This window comes from Emys orbicularis, chromosome 13 (assembly GCF_028017835.1).
Source record: "Emys orbicularis isolate rEmyOrb1 chromosome 13, rEmyOrb1.hap1, whole genome shotgun sequence".
Lineage (NCBI taxonomy): Eukaryota > Metazoa > Chordata > Testudines > Emydidae > Emys > Emys orbicularis.
The window spans coordinates 44,685,357-44,697,447 of NC_088695.1; the positions used below are offsets into that span (position 1 = coordinate 44,685,357).

General features: G+C 45.0%; 1 protein-coding gene across 1 annotated transcript in view; it reads right to left on the reverse strand.

Moving 5' to 3' along the window:
- The window catches only part of WIPI1 (WD repeat domain, phosphoinositide interacting 1), a 31,099-nt gene extending 21,187 nt beyond the window's left edge, over window positions 1–9,912 (reverse strand). Inside the window, exons 1-3 of the mRNA XM_065415439.1 lie at window positions 9,830–9,912; window positions 7,231–7,400; window positions 2,235–2,331 (exon numbers count right to left, since the gene is read on the reverse strand). Coding sequence (XP_065271511.1) covers window positions 2,235–2,331; window positions 7,231–7,317 — 184 coding nt within the window. The 5' untranslated portion in view covers window positions 7,318–7,400; window positions 9,830–9,912. The remainder of the gene's footprint in view (window positions 1–2,234; window positions 2,332–7,230; window positions 7,401–9,829) is intronic.
- Between the last annotated feature and the right edge of the window lie 2,179 nt (window positions 9,913–12,091).

Genomic DNA, 12,091 nt, shown 5'->3' on the forward strand with positions numbered 1-12,091 from the left:
TCGCTTTGGGGGACTCGTTAACCTGCCTGCCCCAGTTTCCCCCGTCTGTAGAACAGGGCTGTATTCCCTCTCCTCCCTCGCAGTGGTGGCCGGAGAGGACTTGTTAGCAGCCTGTAAAGCTCTTGGGAGATGAAGATCACTCAGTGCGTTAAGTGCTGTTAGCACTCCAATGACCAAGGGTGGCTCCCTCGGGCACAGACTCACCCTCGCTGAGCATTTACCTGTGCAGAGGAAACTGCCAAAACGTTACTGAGAAGGCAACACTAATCAGACGCAACCTTCCTCTCTGTGGAACTACGGCAGGAAACGTTGTTTCACCAACACTTGGTTGCAGTGAGTTTGCGGAGAGAGTTACTGAGAGCAGTTCCCCTCCAGCTCAAGGACACTGGCTATATATGGTTTGCTGTATGCGGCAAACCCCCTCTTGATGCCTTCATCAATATACTGACTGACTGCCCTGGCGTCTCAGATAATCCATGTTATCATCACGTGCTGTCGCTTCTGAAACACGACGATGACCCTTTCCGGCTACTAGAGAACTGCAGCATGCCTGGGTGTTTGTGTCCCTTGGGGGATTTTTTAAAAAAATATCATTAAATTATATGTGAATCTTTAGTATGTTTAATCCTCAGCAAGAGACCATCTATGAAGAGACTGAAGTAGGTCACTCTGGAGGGCCAGGCGCTGTGTCCCTGGAAAGCCAAGGAGCCCGGCATTCGTTCCATGGAGACTCTACAATGAGAGATGCCACAATCCACCACTGTGACATCAGAACAGTGTACAGAGGAACCCACCTTAAGCAGCCACTGCAGACTACCCTCCCACCACCAAAATAAATCGCTGGCTACTGGATGTAGAGCTGGATTTCCCCTAAGGAAGACAGGAGGGGATTCAGCTGAGGGAAGCTAGGTGGGTTCTGCTGCTGCCTATCCTCCCTTGAGGTTGCCACGGGCAAGGAACGGCATTAAGTTGTGGCCAGGCTCCACGGGAGCTCTTCTGGCAGAGGCTGCTCAGAGAGATGAACTGAATTAGTGCAGTACCTAGGCATACTGGCCACACCCCACTCCCCGCCCAGCACTGTACACTTTTGGGGCTGGCCCCATGCAGGTCCCTGGCAGAGGAGTAGTTGCAAGGACTTTCCACCATGGTAAACACCTCCCGGGCTGCCACAGGCCTCTGTTAGGATCTACACTGGCCTGGAGAGAATCTGGGCCATGATTCTCTATCTATAATCAAGTCTATAATCAAGTGTCAAGCTACAAGACCCCATGTGGAGGTGCAGAGCTATTCTGCTGACTCACCCTGGCAGCAAAAGCAACTGGGTCTCATTTGCACAGGAACACAAAAGGCTGGGAGCATCTCCGAAGTAAGACAGCTAGAAGAAAGAGCAGGGAGTCCTGAAGGGAGAAATTCTAATCTTCCCATTCAGGAAGGATCTCATGAGGTGAAGTCTAAGTATGGTCCTGCCTTAAGACTTTGTTACTTTATCTAAAAATAAAGGCAAATTCCAGAAAGGTTAAGATGTAGGAGAGGAAAGCGTCAGGGCCACCTGATTGTATGGCTGAATTAAATTATACTGGGAATTTTAGGGATACTTTTAAGTGGTTGCTTGAGACAGAACGTTATCTGCTAGAGGTCAGCTATGGAAGAGATTTTGGTGTAGGCTGGATCCTGGGGTTAGAGCAGTTAGACGTGTCAGTTATACATGCATCTTGGATACTGTACCTCTCCAAGGTCCTCAGCTAAAAACCTAATACTCAGAGAACAAAATCCCTTTCCTTTTACCATAACTCATGTCAGAGTGTCGATCGTAGCCAACCCATGTTTGGGAATTTAAAGGCAGCCATGTATTATACAATCTACAACAAGGGTGTTGCAGTGAGATAAATGCAGTTAGACTGAGTCCTAGCAGTGTTGCAAGAGTCCTTCAATGAAGTTATTTCCTTGTAACTTGGTGCAGTTCACCCATTCAGCTGTGCACCCTCTCCACCCCTGGTTCCCGCTCCCCCAGCTCTGCGTTGCTGGGACAAGGCTCCTCTCACACGTACAGGTCACTGGTGATATTTACTTTCTTCAGTGCGTTTCTGAATTCTCAACACTAAACTAAATGTGTTAGTAAGAATGCCGACACTGGCTTGATTTAAATTCTTACAGCGAAGTTTCAGATCTGTGGAGCTCTCTGCAGAACACCTGGCTCGTCATTAGTTTCCTTTGATCCGATCTCCTTTGCTTACCTGTTGTATTCGGAGGGGTATCCAGGATTGTCTTCAAAAGCTTCATGTCCTTAATGTTATGAATATAAATCGACTCCTCCAGGCAAACAATCAGCCTCTGCAACAACACAGTTGACAGGTACACAACCACAACTTGTTAACCCTCCCCCTACACACACAAAACATGTCAGCAGGTGCCAGTTACATTTGTCTTTCACAGCGGAGTTCACACTTTCACTCAGGCCCTTGCCATCAGAGAGAGTTACCAGGCATCTCTGAACTCCAAAATGGATCAGAGAGGCGAAGATCTTTCTCTCAAATCCCTTGCAATTGAGAAGCCCTCGGTTTTGCACCACATGACTGCAAAGAACTGCCTGCATTTGGAACCAAGATTAGACCCCCAATCTTTTTTGCCTTGATTTTATGAGAGCGCTGATTTTAAAGAGCACTTGCAAATGTACAGTGCTGTGCGAATGCTAGGGATTATCTGGGTGCAGCCTTAACCATGGGCATGAGGATAGTCTCATAATACCACAGAGTTTCATTCCTTCCCCACCCCAACCAGGCTTTTCCTTTTAACATTTCTCTCTTTGTGGCTTCTTTAATAGCAGGACACTTTACGATCATAAAAATTGGAGGGGGAAGAGGCTGTTAGATCCCTTCTAGTCTATTTCCTCCACAGCGTGGCACTGCTCCCTACAATACACTCACTCTAACTTTGTCCAATCTAGTTGAAAACATCCAAGGGATGAGGCTCCCACCGCTTCCAAAAGAAGCGCCTGCCACTCATGGGTGCCTTTTAACTTGGAATCAGGGAGCAGGAATCCATCTTCTGCTCCCCGCTCCATGGCTGTCTATGGCATAGCCAACTGCATTCAAGTTCCGACTAGGGGACACGCATTACAGAGTGGCTGATTTGCTCAGGTGGAACACTTTATCTTGGCAGTAGGATAGGGTATGATAGCTAATGTGATCTGCACCATCTCCATCTGATGGTGCTGTTCTTCCACTCACCCACCTGGCCTGAAAACACTTCCAATACTGATTGCCAGGAACACATGAATTCCTCAAAGCTGTGTCATGATGTTAACATTAGGGCCCTGATCACGCAGCACCGTGCCTCAAAACAGTGGCACTGTAATCAGACATTTGTCACCAATGTATTCTGCACTGATGAGTAACAGAGAGGGAGCTCTAGGCAGCTGAGGGCCTATTTTCAGAAGTACCGAGCACCTGCAGCTCTCCCCAGCATCAACAGAAATGGCAGGTACTCAGCCTCTCTGAAAATCTGGCACTAAAAGGCGAGGCCAGAACCCTTCAGACTTGGGTGTCTGCAACTACAGGTGGTTCCATCCCTTTGGCCATCAGGTCACTTATTTAAGGTCTACATATGGATCTTAGTGACTCACTTTAGACACCCACGTTTGAAAACGTTGGCCTCGGTGTGTAACTACAGGCTCAACCAATGCTACTTGAAATCAAAGCCTTCTTATAAGAGAAGCTTCTGTTTTTGTTAACCACAGCAGCCAATGCTTTGTTTCCCCAAACCATTTAGGATTTCCAGGGAGGTTTACATTGAGCATAATTTCAGTGGCACTTTCCAAAAGAACAGCCCTCAACTTTATAACGGAGACTTGAAAATAAAGTGTGTTAAGTGTATGGTATGCAAAGGCATCTCAAGGCTTCACAGAGTTCTACAATACAATGCTGTTGATATACAGGTAGAGAGAAGCAGAGGGAGAGACGTATGTGTGGTGGGGAGAATGCAAATGGGTTTTCAGATGTGAGATGGAGTGTCCGAGGGGCAGAAATACAACAAAGCTGTTCCAGGTGCAGGAGCTGTGGACGAGACATTTCCTGCACCAAGAGGAACAAGATCCTAGGAAGGCAGACACCAGGTGAGTGGCGGGAGCAGGGAGGGAGGCCTGAACAAGTCCATGGAGAGTTTCAGACAAAAGGCCTAATTCTTCATTGCCCTGCCCCTTGAGCAGACAACACTAGCACCGAATGCAACCAGATGAGGCTGGGCGTGTTTGCCTTTCACTTTGTACTGGTGTAAAGCACTGAACAAGGGGCAGGTAATGGAGCGTTGGCCCAAGGAGGGCAGGTTTGAGCGGCTGAAATGGATGAGGAGCTAGTGGAGGCGTTGGCACTTCTTGCTCAGATGCTGGGGGATGGTGCCTTAGAACTGTGTGTAGTAATTCCTGGGGTGAGGGAGGCGGAACTATCATCAATACAACGTACATGATGTAGAATGCATCACTTCTGTTGCTTACTGCTCCACGGCACTTTCCGCTACGCTTTCATTTAGATACCAACAAACAGACTAGTTATCTTGACCTGCACACTGAGAAGGAACGAGTGGCCTTCTGTTAAGTACATCAAAAGGATTCGGCAGCAGGACTGCAGCCAAGAAGAGATCCAAGGAAAACACAGGGAATTTTCATTAAAATACAAACACTGCTTCTCGCTAGTCAAAAGCACAAACCCCTGCTCCAGCAGAAAAAAAAAAAAATCTTGTTTTTCACCATGTGCAAGTAATAACAAGGCTGGAAATAAAGTGTTTCCATGAATCAACAGCAATTGAGAGTCTAATTCAAATGAATTCTTTGGTTTGAATAACAAAGATTTTCCACTAAGAGATCAAATCAAAAGACAAAACTGTTTGCCCAAAGAGATCTGTTCTTATTTAAACTTCCATGGCTGACAGTGATTCTCTGACTTGGATGGGTTTTACACTATGATGGACTTTCTCCAGTGCAGTATGGTTTCCATACTCAGGTCCAAGACAAGGGTTTTCAGAGTAACACAGTGAATGCATAACCTGATCTCCAGCAGATTAACTCACAAGAGGGGCTAGATTAGTCCCCTGAAGTCAGAGTTACACCACAGATAAATTTGGCCCAGGTTGTACGGATTTCATGTTGCAGTGCATGGAAATAAAATGCATTCATACTGAGGGAGCTGGGCCACCTTGTCTCCAGTATTTAGAGACATTTTTATGCACGATCTCTCAGATATTTGGGTAAGCCAGCGATTCTGTCATACAGCATCCTGCAAACACTCTAGATGAATCTGCTTCACACATTTTTAGGAGACAAGGTGGGGGAGGTAATATCTTTCATTGGACCAACTTCTCTTGGTGAGAGAGACAAGCTTTCAAAGAGCTCTGTGCAAGCTCGAAAGTTTGTCTCTCTCACCAACAGAAGTTGGTCCAATAGAAAATACCACCTCACCACCTTGTCTCCCCAATATCTGGAACCAGCATGGCTACAACACTGTATACACATTTTAATGACAGCTGATGTGAAATAAACGGTTATGCCCAATGGCAAGCACGAGAGGGTGTGCGTTATCATTCCCTAGGTATGGAAGAGCTCTCATCCCATGTGACAAGTACCCTCCCGTGCCTTCAAAACTCCCTTTTGCTTATTTCTCCTGTGCTGACCTGGTACGGTCTGTTCTCCAGTGCTGGGTCATAACCATTTTGTATTGCATCCACCTGGGCTAGAGCATTAGCTTCTCAGGACAGTGACCTTATCACTAGAATAATGCAGCTCTTCCCTCAGATTCGTGTTTGACATTTACACCATCTATCTATGGTGTCTGAGCACCTCAGTCTTTAATGTATTTATCCTCATAACCCCCCTGGGAGAGAGGACAGTGCGATTACGCTCAATTTATAGCTAGGGGACTAAGGCACAGGGAGACCAAGTGACTTGCCCAAGGTCACAAGCAATGAACCTGGGTCTGCCAAGTCCCAAGCTAGTGCCCTAATCACTGTACCACCCTTCCTTTCCATGGCATCCTTCTGTTCCATGAGACTGCACAGGGGAGTGAGCGCCACCAAAATGAACATTGAGCTCCTAGAACTACACTGACATTTGCAATACATAAATTAGAACTCCAAAGGAAGTGATGATTTTACCAGCTACTCTTACCTGCCACAATACATTTCAGTGAAGAAATTAATTTAGTTCAAAGTTAATTACAGTATAGCACAAGCTATAGGGAGCCCGTGATCAAACAAAACTTTACTGGAAACTCAAGACAGGGCTTGCCTGTTGGAGATGCTTACTGCAGATTTCACTATTGCTAACCTAGAAACAGTTGATTATATACAATTATACAGTCTGTTTATTTTTGTATTGTAATATACTCCACTCTTTATAACCTATAATGTATTTGGGAAGAGATTATGGAAAAAAGAAGACTTCAAATCCTAAAAAATAGCAACAGAGAGCTGCTAGGATACAGGATAAGTGCAGTGGACATTCAAAGCTTTCCTCAGCATGACTCAGGTACTAGCTATACCTTTAAAAACACAGCGAGGCTATGAGCTGCTGATGGATGCTATTTGAGACATTAGCCTTTAGGTGAAGCCCCATAGTTCAAATTACACTCAGGGTTGTGTTATTAACTTTGACTACGTTATCTGTGACAAAGATGCCACTGTAGGTCAGAAGCCAGAGCACGGCATTCAGGGAGAAGATGTGGTAGAAAAAGAGTTTACATGCCTTTGGAGCATGCGATTTTGTTTAATCATAACAGCTTCGTTTAACTGTTTACTGCTAATTTATCATCTTCCAATTCAAAGCTCACCAGCAACATTTGGCCATGACCTAGCATCCCATCCCACATGGAGTTATTGTAAGGAAATGTAGGAAGGAACGTATTTAAAACATACATTTCACTAAGGGACATGCCTGAGCCATATGCAGAGGGGATGCAAGTTATGTGTTGTTAAGTGGATGTAACTGAGTGACAGAGTCTAAGGGCTAAAGTAGTTCAAGAAGTAGATCACCTGTGGGTACCAGTGGGTGTGAAAATGCCTCTCTGACATCTCTTTTTTGCACAGAGGAAAGTGTAAGGCTAAAGGAAAAGGAAGAACCTCACAGAAGTCAATGGAGCGAGAATGACCTAAAACCAGAGCGACGGAAGGCAGAGTCGGGCCTACTGCGTTTAGATTTAGTTGACTATTATCGTATATTCATGCACGAGTAATCGATGCCCTTACCTGCCGATTCAGCCGGATGGACAGGATGTTGCTGGAATAGCTATAGTTGCAGATCTCCGTCCCTTTTTTGAAGTGATAGACGTTCATTTGCCGAGGCTTGGTGTGACTCACCACGACCACCAGGCTGCTGGAGAAGAGGCGCTCCACGATGTAAACATCCGGGATTTCATCTGCTCAGCCAAAAAGAAAGTGAGGCAGCTGCTTTCATCTTGGGTCTGGCTCTTTAAGAGTCAAATCCCCCATGCATTGAGCCTAGCTCAGGAGCTGAAGGGTTTAGTGCTTAGTCATGGCAGTTCTGCTTTTATTAACGATTACCCTTCCTTGGCATGGCTACATCTAGGCCTTCTGCTGGGGGGTGCACTGGGCCCAGACAGGAAGGGGTTGATTGGTCTTTCCTTTGGAGACAGGAACTTAGTGCCTGCAATACCTGCCACAAATGACTGGCCTCCCTTGGGCCCTCCAGCTGTAGTTAATCAGGAGGGAACAGGATATAGAGGGGAATGAGCCCTACCTCCCAGGTGTTGACCTTAATCCAGGGAAATACATGCCCTGGGAGGGAGCTAGAGAAGCTCCTTACAGGGGTAGAGATGAATCTGTGAGCGGACAGATCAGGACTCCCTGAGGCATGGGACAAGCAGGGCATAGACTTATTTCCTGTAAGTACATGCTGCACGGTTCTGGGCTCCCTGAGGAAGGGGATGGCCTAAAGGAAGATAAGACATAGGATATTCTCTTCCTCCCCAACCCCACAGTGGCCATGGGCCATCACGGTACTTTGGCTGACTTTCTGTAAACATAGAGCAGTGGTTCTCAAACTTTTGTACTGGTGACCCCTTTTCACATAGCAAGCCTCTGAGTGCGACCCCCCCTTATACATTAAAAACACTTTTAAATATATTTAACACCATTATAAATGCTGGAGGCAAAGCGGGGTTTGGGGTGGAGGCTGACAGCTCGCGATCCCCCAGGTAATAACCTAGTGACCCCCTGAGGGGTCCCGGCCCCCAGTTTGAGAACCCCTGATATAGAGGGCTCTTTCTCTTACTACCACAACCCCTCCTCCCCAATACACCCAGATAACCTGGGAGAAGTTCCTCCTTTTTCACTCTAGCTGCAGGCAGCGAATATTCTACATGATCCCTGCACTGACCTACACGGAGGGCAGGCCTATGCTAGCTCCAATCTTGTTTAAACACTATTCTTGTGCTTGACCTGGATTACAATATTTTAAGTGGGGTGTTAAAAACAACAGGCAACTCTGGAGATAGCAAGGTTCTAGTATAGGCTCTCTAACTAGCATGGATCAGGATTGTCCCCCTAAAGTATGCCAGCCAGCCTAACATTATCACTTATACCATTTGGGGGACCCTGTTACAACAGTGTAGTCTGTGACGCTATTAGAACACTCTTCCAGCTGCCAGTGTTAGTGGAACCAAACTGTGTTCCTGAAGGCTGCAGAAATCCAAGATTATAGCCTGTTTCAGGAACACTGTGCGGTTTCAGCTATGCCGTGAGACTGAAATATCTCTCTATCTGTTGGGACTACCATGTTTCTAGGAGGTGGCCCCCAATCTGGTTGACAAAATAGTATAATTTGATATAGGGCCTTGGGTGGCCTATGCAGGACTTCAAGGTCTTAAACCAAGTTGGCTGATCTATTTGGCAGATCAGTATGCATAAGGCTAAATTGTGTTCTAACAAGGTTAAAGGGCTTTTGCAGAGTATCTAGGTTAGAGCATTTTTTAAATCTAACCGATAATGTAGTCTGATCTTAGCAAACAAAACCGCATTATATACAGTTTGGCAACAAAAAAGCTGCTCAACAGAGTCAAGCCCCTTGCAGATAGGGATAGCTCAGTGATTTTAGCACTGGCCTGCTAAACCCAAGGTTGTGAGTTCAATCCTTGAGGGAGCCATTTAGGGATCTGGGGCAAAAATCTGTCAAGGATGGTACTTGGTCCTGCTGTGAAGGCAGGGGACTGGACTCAATGACCTTTCAAGGTCCCTTCCAGTTCTATGAGATAGGTATATCTCCATATAAATAAGATGGGTCCCTAAAAGAGAAATCCTGGTAGCATACCCTTATTCTTAATATCAAATTCAGGTAGACAGCTGAAGTTTTGTGCCTGAAACTTACTGATCCTAAAGGAAGTATTTGCATTTAAGTCTTCTTGTGTCTGCAACTCAAACTTGGTTGTATTGAGCTAACCTATAGGAACTGAGATATGAAACTACCAGAAAGCAAGACTGACTAGTGTCTGCTCTTCATTCAGTCTGAACAATGGAAAGCGTGAACTAACAACCTAATGGTGAAAAGTGAATTGGCTCTTAAATGCTCAGGTCTAATACCATTGTAGGTTAAGAATGTGTTTCCAATTGACTTTTTTCTTTTTTATACCTGACAACGTCCCTTTAAACATAGCTGTAACTAGCACAGCTCTACTCCAATGAGGATACAGTAGAGGCAGATACCATCTGTGCTATAGTAGGAAAGCTAACCAAATGAATTGCTCCTTTGAGGCAGATCACAAGTGCAGTAATAAAAACTAAAGCCTATCATCATCCAATATCCTGCTGCACCAAGACAAAACAGACTTACTGTTTTCATGGACTTGGTCCAACTGTTCCACAGAACTTAGGGAGAAAAGCCTGTATCCAGTTTTGGTTCCGATTGCCAGGGAGCTTCAAGAGACAAAATGTGTGCTGATTAGTTTATAGTGTACTGCTCTAATCTTGAAACCACTGAGTATCATAGAAAAATTAGTAGATCCTAATACAATGCATCATTTACAGGGAGCCACTCCCCGGTCGTATATGCAAATTTCAACCCAAAGCAGATATAACTGTCCACCCCAGTAGCTGGGGGTTTTTCTGACTGTTGGGTGCACACAACAGGGTGCCTTAATAGCAATTTGCATGTGAGGCTGATTAACATTTGTAAAGCTAACTGCAGAATACCTTGAGAGGGTTCAATAATCCTATTTCACAGCAGGAAAAAACAGAAGTATACTGGGGCCATATCCTGCCATCTGGCTTTTAACTGAAGTCCCTACTAACTTCCTTGATAAGTTAATGACTATCAACTATATTAACTTGAGCATCATTACTAAAGCTGTGTGAGAATTTCCATACATACAAAAAGCTCCAAAGCCTGCTAGGGGGAGGGAAAGGGAATAATATACTTGTTAGGCTACCAATAAAGACTTCTAGCCAGCAGAAGCAAGACCCTTCTCTGACTCCAATGCATCTAAGATGAGAGACTGTCTTTAGATGTCTATCTAGAAATACTGGAGTTTTGGGAGGGCTGTGTAGGCCTCGCTGGTTTGATTGCTGCCTCCAGGACACCTAGAAAGATAATGATGCACCAGAGTATGTAGAAGAGTATGTGTGCAAAGTGCTGGCTTATTCTTTCCATGCAGACTTGTTCTAGCCAGATCTTGGCGAAGGTCATTGTCAACATTTAAGTTTAAATCAGCAACCAGTTTAGAACATCACAGACCAAGGGAGAACAGTGAAGTATTTGTACAGTGTAGCCACATCAGAAGCACATCACCAACTCCATCCAAGCACTCTTTGTTCAAACGCTTAGTAACTGGAAATGTACGATAGCAACGCAAATGTAACAATAGAACTCTTATTTCTTTCAAAATCTCTGTAGAAATATTGGTATCTATACCTTCCTTGAGTACATAAATAAGGATATCTTAGCAACTGACTTTGGTCTTGTAGTAAAGGGCAAGTGAACTGGTAGAACGCAGCCCATGTCTCTTAAAGTGAAACTTCTCTTAAGTGACCACCCAAGGACCCAGTAAAAGTTGCTCTCTAGTAGACAGTCAAACCACAGGTTAAGCAAAACTGTATTTGACACTATTTAATGGAGCTAGCTACTTTATTAGAAGAATTGCCAAGAAAGCTCCCTCTTTGGGGGTGCCCCATGCAGGGACAGCTACTGGTGATTGGTACCAGACATTTACCAAGAACCAAGGCCTACCCTTGATGGCAGATATCCAGTTAACTGCAGAATAGATCATTCAGTTCTCCTGCAAGCTAGTGTTCTAGCAACTATAGAACACATTCCGTTTTCCATAAATACCTATGCATAAGAATACATCCACTGGTGGATTAAACCACTAGGAAAACCAACCTCCCCACTCCTGCAAAACTTGTTATGCTATTTGCAATAGGTTTGAGCTACTTAGGGAGACTCATGGTTGAGATGGATTATTAAATACTAGGAATACTGTTCACATTTTTGCCTCTTCTAAAACGTATTGGAGACTATGCTCAAGTCTAGTGGCTACAGAAGCAGACTGTCAGACCTAGGCTTTATTTCAGCCCTGATATTTAACTCACTAGGTGAAGTTGGCAGAGACACTTGCTGTGCCTCGGTTTCCCTATCTGTAAATTGGAGATAGTATTCACCCTGCCTTGGAAAGCAGTGAGAGCACCCGATGGAAGCTTCACTTAGCATGCTACCACACAAGTCATCTTGCCAAGAAATAGTTCATAGCTGAACAACTATTTAAATGCCCATTTTGCCAATAAACGTGCACTGAATGGCTCTAAGAAAAAAGCAGGGGCAAAAACTAAGGCTCACATAATCTCTGTAGGCATCCAGATGTTGCCATTACAGCTCTGCTCAGTTAATATCAATGTAGCTCATGACCAGCCAAGCCCTGAATGCACAACAGTGACACTAAGTGAGGAAAGCACAAACTGGTAAAGCAGGAAGTGTGATGTGAGATGGGATTAAACTCCAGTGCCCTAACTATATCAGATTGCGAAGGGCACAATCATATGTTGTGTCACGTAGGCACTCACCCATACAACGATGCTTTGTGCACTGCCACAGACACATGGC